Source organism: Lissotriton helveticus, chromosome 4_1, assembly GCF_964261635.1.
Source record: "Lissotriton helveticus chromosome 4_1, aLisHel1.1, whole genome shotgun sequence".
In the NCBI taxonomy this organism is placed as follows: Eukaryota; Metazoa; Chordata; class Amphibia; order Caudata; family Salamandridae; genus Lissotriton; species Lissotriton helveticus.
The window spans coordinates 1,513,205,073-1,513,218,810 of record NC_136063.1 but is presented as its reverse complement, the minus strand read 5'-3'; the positions used below and the strand labels follow the sequence as shown (position 1 = coordinate 1,513,218,810).

General features: G+C 44.9%; 1 protein-coding gene across 1 annotated transcript in view; it reads left to right on the top strand.

The window, feature by feature from the left end:
• Positions 1 to 13,738, top strand: part of ZPBP (zona pellucida binding protein) — a 787,854-nt gene that overhangs the window by 479,412 nt on the left and 294,704 nt on the right. Inside the window, exon 7 of the mRNA XM_078685833.1 lies at positions 8,389 to 8,566. Within this exon, the coding sequence (XP_078541959.1) occupies positions 8,389 to 8,566 (178 nt within the window). The remainder of the gene's footprint in view (positions 1 to 8,388; positions 8,567 to 13,738) is intronic.

The window sequence follows — 13,738 nt, the reverse complement described above, 5'->3', positions numbered from 1 at the left end:
CTTAATTGATGGAAGCATTGACATTGTTTCGGAATGCTATGAGAGGAGCTCCATTGATCTGACTTGATGAACATGTTTAGAAAGTATTTGTAGAAGGTGGCCTTAAGGGAAATGAGTTTGTCATTGAGGCCTTATTGTAACAGGCGGATGAAGGCGGTCTTATTGGTGGCCAATTAAGGCGAGATTGGTGGAAAATTGGAGATTTGTTTGGTCTTGCTGATGTGAACTGACACCTTTTTGATATCACTGAAAACAAAGTTGAAGGCATTGCATTTGTCAATTGAGTGAAGGATTGGGAGGTCCAATAAATATCTGAAACAGTATTTAATCTTCTTGTAGACTGCTTTGCATATATGTGCAGCTTTTTGTTTTTGTTTTTTATAAAAGGAGTCTTCGGCTGAGGTTACTGTGAGCCTGAATGCTGACTTGCAGTCTTTTGAGTTCAGAGAGATTGTATGGGACTTCTGTTTCCTTTCACATTTCTTGTCTGCCAGTGGTACATTTGTTATCTGGTGCTGAAGGTTAAGGTTCAGAGAAATGTGTTTTCAAGCATGCCGTTAACTTGTGATTGAGACCTCCTTCATTTTTGCAGTCTGCATTTTAGGTGCTGGTTCTTCATGGGGGAGGACGTCTAGGAACGGTGAGGATAATAGTTTCAGGCAGGTCTCTGTGATAAAGTGTGCATGCAATTTGTCTTGGATAATACCTAATTTTTCAGTTGTGTGTAAGGCTGCTGGGTGTGCATTTACAAACGTGTTAGATTGATTAGTTTATTTAGTTATTTATTTATTCTGAATTTTATATAGCGCGAAAAGTACCCATGGGTATCAGAGTGCTTTGCACTTACATGTCATAAATCGTTTAGAATGCAACAGATATAGAAGTAGTAATAAACACACAGTTCCGATGTGTACCTTTAATACCTGGTTACGACAATAACAGTACGACCCATTAAGTGTAGTAATGTACAGCATAAGTGCATTCGTAGCGATCAAGAAAGTTTACCCTTGGGAGGAGCTACGCCAGCAACCAAGATGGCCGCATAAGCTCCCGGCCCTGTCGACCTCCGCCAGCGGCTCGTATATCCTGCTGTTAATCCTGAATTTGCACCAGACTCCCGGGTTCATGAAGTATTTCTGCTTCTAAAGGCGTAATCCCGAGGATTTATTATTATCGGACTCCGAAGATATGCTGTGTTCCCATTCTCGGCCTAACATCGTGTGGAAGCCGGGGCCTCGATTTCTAGACTATCCGGGTTGGAGTTGATCAACAACGGCCGCTGGACCTGGACTGAGCCCGGTCCCCCAAAGTGTCTCCTAACCTGTTTTCAGACTGTGGCATTGTGAACGGTCTACACCGTGAACACAACAGCATATCGCGCCGGCTGCCGTGTCTGGGGGTCCGACGCCCGGAGACCCTGCTGACCTCCCGGGGTTGACGGGCCGGGGCCCTCGCTATTGCGTCGGTGTCGATCTTACGAGACGGGGAGCGCCCACTGTGATCACTGTATTTGCGTGACCTGTTGCCCCGGAGAAGCCGGCCTCCGGGGTACGAATCCAGCTCTGCCTCTTCGTGAGAGGAGATGGGGCGGACGGAAGGTACGCCATCGCTGCAGGCCGTCATGGCCCCCATTGAGGCGCTCCATTCACAGTTCACCGTTGTATTCCGGACACTGAGCGTGCAAGTGGACGGTATCATGGGACCGGTCTCTGACTCTCCGTTAAGTTCTCATCCACCTGCGATACCAGAGGTGCAATGTACACCTGAGCCCGAGGTCCCCGGGCATAACCCGGATTTACTGTGCTTTTACGATTCCCAATTCACAGTCAGCGAGCCCGTGTTTGTCGCTAGCGTTCCCTGCTTGCGCCTGCTGCCGCCTCATTCAGCTATGGACAGTTTTCTGTGCTGTTACAAATTCCTCAGTGACTGTTGGAAAGACTTGACATCTCTGGACACTTTTCGTTGCTCGTTTTGTGGAACTCGTGAAATGTTCTCCGTTTGCCGATCCTACAACACCGAAGTGAACTTTGACGATCGTCTTGCATTTTCGATTGAGATGGTGGTTGAATTTGAATTTGAATTTAAAATATTTATAAAGCGCAGCGTTCACCTAGACGGTTTCTTGGCGCTAGAGAGGACAAGACTTTCATGAAGTACCGTACTGGCCAGGGTTGATCTTGAGGGCTTGGGTTCGATAAAATAGCTTGATTTGATGCCGGGATTGTACCTGTAACGGGAAGGGAGTTGGGTGGTGCCTTGCTATACCCCCCCGATTGGTTTGTAACTGGCTTATGTCGGTTTGATTGTATCTCGGGGTGATGGCTTCTGGCGGGGGGGGGTACGGGAGACCGGGGGTGTATTTGCTTTGCTTTTTACGATTCTCCTCCTCCATCTTTTCCCTTCCTTGGGGTTAGTTTAGAGGGCGACAGGCACGCTGCTAGTGGGGTTAGGTCGTAGCCATCCGCAGGGGTGCAGGGTGGGGGGTTGAGGTATTTTTTTTTATTTTTCCTTTATTTTGTTCTATAACCTGTCTATTTCACTTTTTCCTTCTTCACGAGAAATGTGGCATGTTCTCCTGATCATTTAATCCTCATATCCGGGTGTCTAGTTTTGGAGTCTCATATTCTGTATTCTGGCTGGGCGGGATCCGATGATGTTTGCTCAAGGCTATCTGTACCGTATTGCTTTATCTCAGTTCCAATTTATATCGATGTCTTTCAAATGCCTATAACTATTGTGTATTCCTAGACTGATCTGCCCGTTCACTATTATGATATGTTCCATCAAATGATGCCCGATATGTGTATTTCTATTCTTGTGTTATAATTAATAAAAATATATATATAAAAAAAGAAAGTTTACCCTTAAGTACATTATTGCCCTGTTGAGGCAACCTCCTAACCCAGATCTAATTGGCACTAACTCCTTGTTAGTGGTGAGGACTGTTATGATGCCTTTGTGACCTTCTTGAGTAGGATGCATCCATACGACTAGGAAACACCTAGGAACTGACCACGATGCAGATGATGATCAGTAGTTATTTATGGTAGGAATTTGCTCATTAGGAAGATCTTCGCTTCCCTCTTGAAGGTTGACGTGTTTGGAATTCTTCTAATGTTTGGAGGGAGCGAGTTCCAGATTCTGGGGGCAGCTCCAGAGAATGCTCTGTCATACGTTTTCTTCTTCTGAAAGATGGGAGGTTTCAGCATCAGTCCTCTGGTACTCGGGGATGGTCTGTCTCCACAGGATAACTCAATGTTCTGGGCTAGGTACATTGGTGTTTTGTAGTGGAGCGCCTTGTGGGTAATACATGCTAGTTTAAGCTGAATTCTGGCTTCATATGGTAACCAGTTTAAAGCCTTCAAGTGTGGGGAAATGCGGTCATATTTTCTGGAACCTGTAATGAGTCTTGCAGCCGCATTGAGACAGGCTTTTAGTGGTGCTTTGGAGATCTTAGGTAGTCCTATTAATGTTGTACAGCTGTATTGAATCCTTGAGATGACTAAGGACTGAACTGTCAATTTGAGGTCTGATGTAGTAATTACTGGTTTCAATTTTCTAAGGTAGTTCAGGTGAAAACTGGCACTTTTCGTCATTAATTTGATGTGGGCTTGCATGTCTAGGTTCTTTACGAGCGTGATTCGTAGTGATTTGGTCGAGTCAACTAGGACAGGGGTGCAATTTAGCGCTGTGATCAGTTTGGTCCATTTCTTCACATCTGAGGAGCTTTTTAGGGGATATTAATAGGAATTATGTTTATTGCGCACTCAGTTTAAGATTTTATTTATTTGCAGAGTTTTATATAACGCTGATGATTGCTAGTTAACCAATGTAATTACACCTTTAAGGTATTATTCATTGTCTTGATCTCCTCCAACTAAGAGCCCTTGATGTAGATCTGCATACATGTGATAGGAGATGTTGGTGTGCTGGATACTTTCTGTAAGGGGTCCGACATATAGGTTGAATAGTGATGGAGATAATGTTAAGCCTTGCGGAACACCAATCGAATTAGGGCATGGCGGTGACAGCGCCTGGTTGACCATAAATCTTTGCTTACTGTTCAGTAGTAAGGATTTAAACAATTTAAGCACATTTTCGAATATTCCCATCCTGTCTTCAAGACGGGCTGGTAATTTTTCAGGATTTACTGTGTCAAAAGCAGGAGACAGGTCAAAAAGAACTAGAAGACATGTTTCATTGTGATCCAGTGCCTGTAGTGAATCATCCACTATATGTAGGATTGCTGTTTCTGTACAGTGGCGTGGTCTGAATCCAGATTGGCAGTCATCCAACAGACTGAATTTAGCAACATGATGGCTCAGTTGTTGTTGCACACATTTTTCTTGTAGTTTGGCTAATAAGGAAATATTGGTCCCTGGACGAACAGTGTTTGGGTCGGCCGGGTCTCCAGTAGGTTTTTATAATGATGGGGAGGACTTGACCTGTTTTAAGGAAGTCTGGTAAGGTGCCTTCAGATGGAGAGGCATTGATTATTGTTGTGCATATGGGGACAACAATGTGGTTGATTCTTTTCAAGCATTTTGATGGGAGAGGGCCATTGTAATGGTTGTTTGATTTTATAGTCAAGAGAGTTTTGGCAATGACATTCTGGTCATATAACTTGAAGGTCGACGATTGTGCTTTATTTTTGGTCATAGATTGTGCGGTGTGCATGGTAACATCATTCTGTGATGACAACAATGGACTCGAGAGGTTGTCTGCTGCCCTCCGGAGCTCCCTTTCTAGAGAGTTGGCTTTGTCTGTAAAGAAGGCTGAGAATTCCTCACAGCTCAGTTGGGTCTTTATAGATTCCTGAGCAGATTTTGTCAATTTATTGGATTGTTGTTTTAACATCTTGAAGAGTTTCTGAGGTCTGATTTTAGCATTATTCAGTTCAGATCTAAAGAATTCCTTTTTGGATCTAAGAATGCTTTTTTTGTAGTCGTTTCTAGTTTTACTGAGCATTTTTAGCTGGGGGGATGATAAGTGCTGTCTTCATTTTTTTTCAGCTCGTCTCAGCCTCCCCCTTTCTTCATTTAGTGTCCCATTAAACCAGGATCTTTATCTTTCTCTGGAATTCTTTTCAGTTTTAGCGGCATGGCAGAGTTGATTATATTCGTCATTGTTGAGTTGTAGTGATCGGTGAGTTCGCTTACGTTCATCATGTTGTTAGGCGGGTTTAAATCCTTCTCACAGTGTGCCACTAATTGCTCAATGTTTAAGTCTCCAGTGTCCCGAACCCACTGTTTAAGTTTGACAGGTTGCGTGGTCTTATTCTATTTTATGGTTAGTATATGGAAGGTTATGGCATGGTGAGCCGCCGAATCACATGGCTCAATTAGAGATAACCGAGTGTAAAGTTGACCCTTTCGAGTGTGTCGGTAGTGTGCAGACTTGAGTAAGATTTCGGTCTGCTAAGAAATCTTTGAGTACGTTGACCTGTTTGTCACTGCTATCGTCCCAATGTAAATCAAAGTCACCTAGGAATATATCATTGGTGTGAAAGTTAGAGTTAGCTGTGATGATCTCCGTTAACTGGTCTATGAAAGGGGTATTGTTACCGGGTGGATGGTAGAACGCATGCAGTTTGCACATTTGATTATATACAGTTCTTATAGCAAGACCGAGGTATTCACAAGACTCAAGGAGGTCAGACTGTAGTTGGATTACAGAGAGATCAGAGCGATGTATGTAAGCGATACCACTCCTGCTTTTTTTTGTCTGTCTAGCCTCACAATGTTATATTTGGGAGGCACCAGTAGATTCATATAAGTGGAAGAAGACTCAGTGAGCCATGATTTGGTTAAGATTGTCACATCGACTGCATGACTAATGATGAGGGCAGCAATGACTGAGGCATGTTTTACCGCTGAACGACAGTTGAGTAGTAGTCATAGAACCATTTTCCCTGAATTTCCAGAATTTATCTCTTGATTGCTGTCGGTTAACTGTACTGTACTTTTTTTAGATTATTATGGTTGAGTTTTTTGTTATTGGGCAAGGTAGTTCTATTTGCATTGATCGGGACTGATCTAACTTCCTCACCTCTACTGATGGGAAGAATGGATGGAGATGCATAGGAAAGGAGTAAAGCACAGGTTTCATCATCCAATAGAAATTTAAGTTCTTTGCATGGTCGATTTTGTAGATTTGATACTGGCATGGCTATCCATTTACGCTTTCCTTGAAGTTCATGCACTGATTCTTGAATGAGCTTGACTTTGGAGTGAGTACTTATTGTGATTTCTAAAATTGTCTTCATTATGTGTAATACATTTAGAATGTCCTGTGACATACTGTCAGCTTGTTCTTTAAGAGTTTTGCTTTCCCTTTGTTGAGAAGGAGATAGACTAGAAGTGAACACATGCGTATAGCGTAGTTTGCTTGAGGATCTTGAGTCTTTTCCAATTTTCCTTTTTTTCTCATTAGGTAGTGGGCTTGAGCCTCCCCTGGGGGTAATATGGGATGAGCTCTGTTTGTCCTGGAACCTTATTTCCGAACTTAGAGGATATGAATTTCGTATGGAAGTAGATGCTATTGGTACTGTTGTAATGTGGGGTTTGGAAGGAGGGTTAATCTCCCTACCCTTAATTGCTGGAAGGGGTTTCGACTAAGTAGCCTATGTGTGGGAGTAATCATATCTTGGGGAAGAGGTACGGACCTTTCTAGATGTAATAGCGTAGGGACGATATTAGGGTAGTGTGGTGATTCGTCTTCTAGACCTGTGAAGCTAATGTCAAGGGTGTCAATGGACATAGATGTATGGTGTGGCTGTAGGGGGTCTTCTCACACTATGAAGTCTATACTAGTTGAGTTGGTGGTATACTGGGCGTCTGCTTGTGTGACCAGGTGTTGTTGGGGACTTGTGGTAACTACATAATCTTTAATTGTTGCAAAGAAATTGTCAAATTTCTTCAACTCGTTATTAGTTGCTTGTAGAAGCACAATACCATTCTTGTAGATATTTATGCATAGTTCAGCTCTTAATTTTAGTGAAGGAAGGATCGATAACTGAGTACCATGTGGAATAGCATTTTTTTTGTTGTATGTTGAGCATCGTTGTCATGGCAGTGCACCATTTCGCAGTTTTTCTCGTGAAAAAGATGAGTTAATTTACAATAATGCCTTTTTTTTAAAATGAAGGATGGGTCTCTTGGTGGTGTGTTTATGCTGGTAAGGGGAGTGTGAATGATGTTCCTAGAGTTTGCTGTGAACGTGGGATATATGTGATTGTATTGTCTTTCTGAGTCTGGGTATGTAGAGTGGTGCATGGTGTGTGAGGTCCATGGTATGGTTGCTCTCATGAGATGTAGGAGATCTAGCTTGAGCCCTACAAGTCTATATAAGTGTTGTCTCTGATCTTATTCACTCTAAGATGAAGACTCCATGGGGTTGGCTGTTCTAGGAGGCATGATGCCAGCAAGGCAGCAGGTTGGGTGGCTGACTGGGTTGCAGTGCTTGCTGTGATGCTCATGTGCTCTCTTTTGAGATGCCGGTATCTTTTACTGGGTCCTGCATTGGCCAGTAGGTTTTAGAGTGTTCTCGATGGAGGCAAAGGTCTGCAAGACAGACAGTTGTTTGGCTGTCTGGCAGGACAAGATTACTTGCCTGGTTGGTGGGTACCACATGGCTGGCCTTCCTGCAGTTATTTCTGGGATGCTATTGTCCTTTGTAAAATTGTCCTTTGATGCTCCCTAAATGTAGATAATGTACACCTATATGTGTGACTCGCACACACACAGCCAGCAGCATTAGCTTAAAATACCACTTCTTTTTTCTTTTGTTAATCATGAAAACGTTTTTTTCTGGTGTACATTCTTTTTTCCAAAAGCAATACATTTGAAAATTCTACTGTATGTTTTATGATATAGGAAGTCACACCATAGTGTCTCATAGTAACAGATCAGCAAATTATTGAGGTTTTCCTAGCATAAAGTATGTACGCCATTTCTGTCTTTACATCATATGAGAAGTTTTGGAAAGGAGGCACAGGCAGAGATTATGGAGACATTGTAAAACCTAACAGATGTAAGCAGTCCAAGACACAAGCACATCACAACATAGAAAGGATAGTGGGCCAAATGTGGAGGCAACATTAGATGCAGGGATCAATCGCTCAGTGGAAATATTGAAATGCAAAAACACAACCTTCCTTTTTTAAAGTGTGTAATTTACACAAAACTAAAACAGTACTGAGTAATTAAAGGCAAACCTGGAGCCCTTCTATGATTAGACTCATCAGAGGATAATGTTCTATGTTATGGTTCAAACTCCCAAAAAGTTTTCAGTTGCCTAAAAAAAGAAAGTTAGAATTTTCCATAATTCTGTCTTTTCATCCCCACATTGCTAATTCATTTCAGCACTTTATTACTGTATCTCTTTTAGGCTAAGGAGCTCATAGAGGCATTTTTCGAAAAACAATCAGAAAGTTTAGAAGAAAGTAAAGTACTGCTGCCTGATATCTACTATATTGCTGGCACTCTTCATATGATATGGGTTAACCGCTGCTTTCCTGGATATGGAATGGATCCTAAATTTCATCCAGGATGCCCCAATTGCTGTGGTATGTGAACCATTTACAAATATATGATTGTGATGTATTTAGTTCAGTTGTTTCCATTTCCTTTTCTATCGCTTCTTAAAGCCGTGTGTATATGTCTGACAATTCAGGTCAGTGAAACATGATCTTTTATTGTGCTTCTATGTATTGATTTGATTGGCATCTTCAACAGAAATATGGTATAGCTGTTATTTAAAACAATATCATGTTTGTTTTTAACAGTCGTTGAAAGTAAGAATCAATAGTGTGAAGAGAGTGAGATAATTATTTTTTTCAAAACTTTTTTATTGGTATTTCATATGCATAGATTCACATACATCAATAAACATTAATCATCTCCAGTTTTGATTACGTAGCACATTACATGGTCCACTGCATACATAACAATTTACTTTGATCCATCTGTCGTATAGCCTAACAGGTGACATCATTCCCGCAGTGTCCCTCCCACAGCGTTATGGTTGAGTTTTTAGTGTAATCAGACTACCAGGCCCTGTCTCTATTCATGGGCTATCTTCAGGGGGTGACGTCGCACGCTGAGGTTCACAGACACTCACCCGGGATTCATTCCACTTCCCCCATATTCTGGACCATTTTTTGGGACATCCCCTGTGGGTGTAAACCGCTCTTTCGGCCACCATAGCGGCATCCATGTCGTTTCCCCACTACTGCTGTGCAGGCACCACCCCGGAACCCCAGTTCCAGGCTATATTTCGCTTGGCCATCGTCATCCCAAGCGTTGCCCCATTCTGTAGTCCCAGGTTAAGGTCAGTGGGCTACCAGATATTTAATAGGCAGCATCCAGGATCTCGCTGAACCTCCAACCCACCTACCTCGGAGATCTCACCCAACACCTGTTCCCAGTAGGCTTGTATCTTTGGACATTCCCATATTATATGAAAAAAGGTTCCTATTAGCCTGCACCCCCTGAGGCAGAGTGGATCGAGCATATTCCCAAGCTTATGGAGTGTGGTGCGGGGGTAATATACGCGATGTAGTACTTTAAGTTGTATGAGTTTTAGCCGCGAGGGGATCGCTGCTTCTCTGGCTGACGCTAGTGCGTCCATCCAGTCTGAGTGTTCAATGTCTCCTAATTCTGTTTGCCATTTGTCTCTCAGGACTACCATAGGGTCTGGAAGATTATTCACTAGCTTACGGTAGGTCTGCGATATGGCTTTTTTGTCCATGTAATCTGTGAGGAGTCTGTCTTCCAGGGGTGAGGAGTCAGCTAATTTGGTGCCTAGGGGGATGCCACCCTGGAGGGCGGGTCTGATTTGGACATAGCGGTATAGTTCAGTTTCTGCCATCCATATTTTTCTTGCAGAGTTGCAAATGGAAGGATTTCTCCCCTCACCCAAAGATCGTCAATTTTCTTAATGCCGATGAGGTCCCATTGCCGGAATCCTTTAGTGTTCGCCAGGGTGTCCAGGCATCTAGTCTCCCAGAGTGGGGTGGCCAACGTGAGCACTCCCTCCCAACCCAGCGCTCTTTGTGCAGTGTGCCAGATTTTAATCGTGTGGGCCATCGGACCTGTGAGTGCATGTCGCCGCTTGTTAGTGTAGAGGGCCTTCATCAAGCGGTCCACGGGTAGTACAGTTCTGTCTAACTGGAATGCTGGGTCGTCTTGCGGGACGTGCAGCCATTGATTTACGATTATCAGTTGTGCGGCCCAGTAGTATAGTTTAACACTGGGCAAGGCGATTCCCCCGTCATACCAGCTACGCACTAGTTCATGTTGTGCTATCCGAGCCGGTTTCCCGTCCCATAATAAGGAGGACATTTCTGCGTCAATTGCTTTAAAATAGGAAAGGGGGGCCGGGAAAGGGGGATTCTGGAGAGCATAGAGGAACCTGGGGAGTGCCAGCATCTTGAATAGCGCTGCTCATCCCAGAAGCGTCAATGGGAGGGATCTCCAGTGTTTAACGTCTTCTCTTAGTCTTGCTAGGGGTCTCATTAGGTTTTCATCCATAAATACAGTGTCTTGTGGGGTAACATATATTCCTAAATATTTAAATCCCCTGGCCGCAATTTGCAATGCGCAACCCGGAGGTAGCCTGGGTACAGGGCCATGGAGTACGTATAGCAATGATTTCGTCCAGTTGATAGTGTATCCAGATACTGCTCAAAATGCTGTAAAGATGTCCATTAGGACCTCCATGGACTCTGTCGGGGACGTAATATATATTTGTACGTCAGCCGCGTAAAGCGAGATGCGGTCCTCCCAGTCTGCCTCCCATTTTATCCCATTGAGCGACAGGTCTTGTCGTATCCATGCCGCTAGTGGTTCTAATATTAGAGCAAAGAGGAGCGGGGACAGTGGGCAGCCTTGTCTCTTCCCTCTCCCTAATGCGAACTCCCTTGATATGCGTCCATTCGCTACCACTTGCGCTAGGGGCGCTGTGTACAATAGTTTGACCCACCCACAAAATTTGGGCCCAAATCCCATCTTCTCGAGTACTGCGAATGGAATGGCCATTCCACGAGGTCAAACGCCATTGTGGCGTCAGGTGAGAGGATGGCTGCATCTTCTTGAATCATCGGCATCCGGGCTATTACACCATGAAGACGCCTTAGGTTAAGGGAGGTGTTTCCCCCAGGCATGAAGCCAGACTGGTCTGGGTGGACCAACGTCCGAAGGTGTGGTTGTAGTCGGAGCACCAGTCCTTTAGCCAATATCTTGGCCTCTGCGTTGATTAGGGATATCGGGTGATAAGAAGAGGGTGACTCCGGGGGTTTCCCGGGTTTGTGTATCGCCTCGATCTTAGCTAACCTTTGATCTCTGGGCAGGGCCCCTTGTACTAGACAGTCGTTATACATGCTAAGTAGATGGGGCGTGACTATCCCTGCAGACTTTTTATATAGCTCTACTGGTAAGCCATTAGGCCCCATTACCTTCCCCGTGTGAAGTGCTGCCAGTGCTTTCCCCACCTCCTCACCATAAAGTCTGCTTCCAGGGTATGCATGTCTTCTAGTGGCAGCGTGGGCATTGGTATCTCGTGTAGGAATTGTACGCTTTCCTCCACTGTAGCTGTGGCGCTCGGTGTGTACACCTTTTCGTAGTATGTTGCCAGCTCCTCCACAATTAGTTGGGGATCTGTGGTGGTAGTATAGTCCGCTAATGTTATCTGGGCTATCCATCTATCTGCCTTCTCCCTCTTCTCTAGCCATGCTAGCATTTTCCCTGTCTTGTCTCCCAGTTAGTATATTCTATGTAGGGTGTCGGTGTGCCTAGTTTTTGCCATTTCCTCCGCATAAGCTCTAAATTCTTGGGACGTCAATGCCAGGGCTTGTGCTGTGGTGTCATTGGGGTGCATGGAGTGAGCTACCTCTGCCTTCTGCACTGCTTCTTCTAGGGTATCAAGGTTTTGTCTGTGTTCGCGTTTGTGTCGGGTTATGGGCGAGACAGCTTGACCCATAATTACGGACTTGTACGCCTCCCATAAAATGCACGGGGAGTCTACGGACAGTACATTCTCCGTAAAGTATTGTTCAGTGGCTTTAATTAGAGCCTTGGCAATCTTATGATTCTTTAGGTATCTGGGGTAGAGTGGGTAGATCCTCTGCCTTACGGAGAGCTGTGTTTCATACGTAAGTTGGATAGGGGAGTGATCTGAGATACCTCTCGGTAAGTGTCCGACCGCACTCATTCGTTCCGGGGTTATCGCTAACGTCAAAATGTGGTCTATGCGAGAGAGATTGTTATGGGCCCCTGAGTGAAAAGTGTATTGGTGTTCAGTAGGGTGCTTGTCTAAATGTCAGTCAGTCAGTCCCATAGCGTCTATGAATTCCCTAAGGGCTTGGTTGGATCTGGTCTTCTCTCTGGGCGGTTTACGGTCCATAGTCGCGTCCATTACTGTGTTGAGATCCCCACCTAGAATCAAATCTCCCTCAGGGAGGTCAAGTAGGAGTTTCCCAAGGTCTCGGAAGGCTGCCTGGTGAAGTATTGGGGGGACATACACTGAGACCATGTTATATATTCGTCCCTCCCATTGGCAGGTCATTACGGTGAATCAGCCCTGGTCGTCTGCCCAAGTTTTCTTAACCACAAACGGAGAGCTCTTATGGATCAGGATGCCGACCCCGCGGAATCCCGATGTGAACTCCGCGTGGGCAACCATTTTGTACCCCCAGCGGTCAAGTGCTTTGCAGGTCGTTCCCGTTAAATGTGTTTCCTGAAGTAGAGCAACCGTGGGGCCCTTTCGCTTTAGATATTGCAGGACCAATCCCTTTTTAATCTTGAGCCCTAGACCGTTGACGTTCCAAGATATGACGGACAGAGGAGGGCCTAGCGATCGTGGCGCCTGGGGACTATTACCTTGGTCTTTACGTCCTGACATATTGTGTGTGGTATGACATCAGCAGTAGCATGCCCTTCCTGTAGTGTCTAAGTGAAAATGTACGCCATGTGCTTGGATGAATTCCAGCATTAGTAATAACTTCCTTTTTCGTGCGTGTACCTTCTGTGTAGTTGTCAGTAATCTTCTCTGGAGAGACTGTGGAACCTCAAGCTCATAACATAACCTAGTAAACTTCCCAATCCCCAAAATCCCTACCCCCCATCCTGCCTCCCTGCCCAGCGGATCCAGAACCGTCCACCTCCCCAACTGAGCAGAGCGCTTACAAACCCTTACAAATTGCATAACACGTGAGGGTGAGTCTACTGTGACCATTATAAAGTCCCCCTCTCCAGTGTTTGTCCAAACAGTGCTGCATTAAACTGGATAGATCCTACCTGCCGGTGTCCCCGTTCCCATCTTGGCAGTCCCCGCCAAGGTTTACTGCAGTTCATACGATCATTCAATCATTGTTCCAACCCACCCTCCTGTCCAACGCCCCACCTTGGGCCGTGTCCGGGCATCATTGCAATGCACCCGCGATATATGCTTGGACAGTTTGATCTGCATTGTGCAGCTACGTGGTACTGGAAGTTCAGCTATAGTTCTCATTTCTCTGTTTCGCCTTTCTCCACCTTGATTGTTGCGTGCCGTGTCTCAGTTCCTGGGTCCTCTAGCCAGTCTCCAGCCCTCTATCCATTCTCTTGCGTCCCCTGGTGACTCGAAAAAACACGTTTTCCCCTCTGACTCAACGCGCAGTCTTGCTGGGAAGATCATGGAGTATTTAATTTCTCTGACGCGGAGTTCCTTCTTTACCTCTGTGAAGCTTCACCGTTGTTTT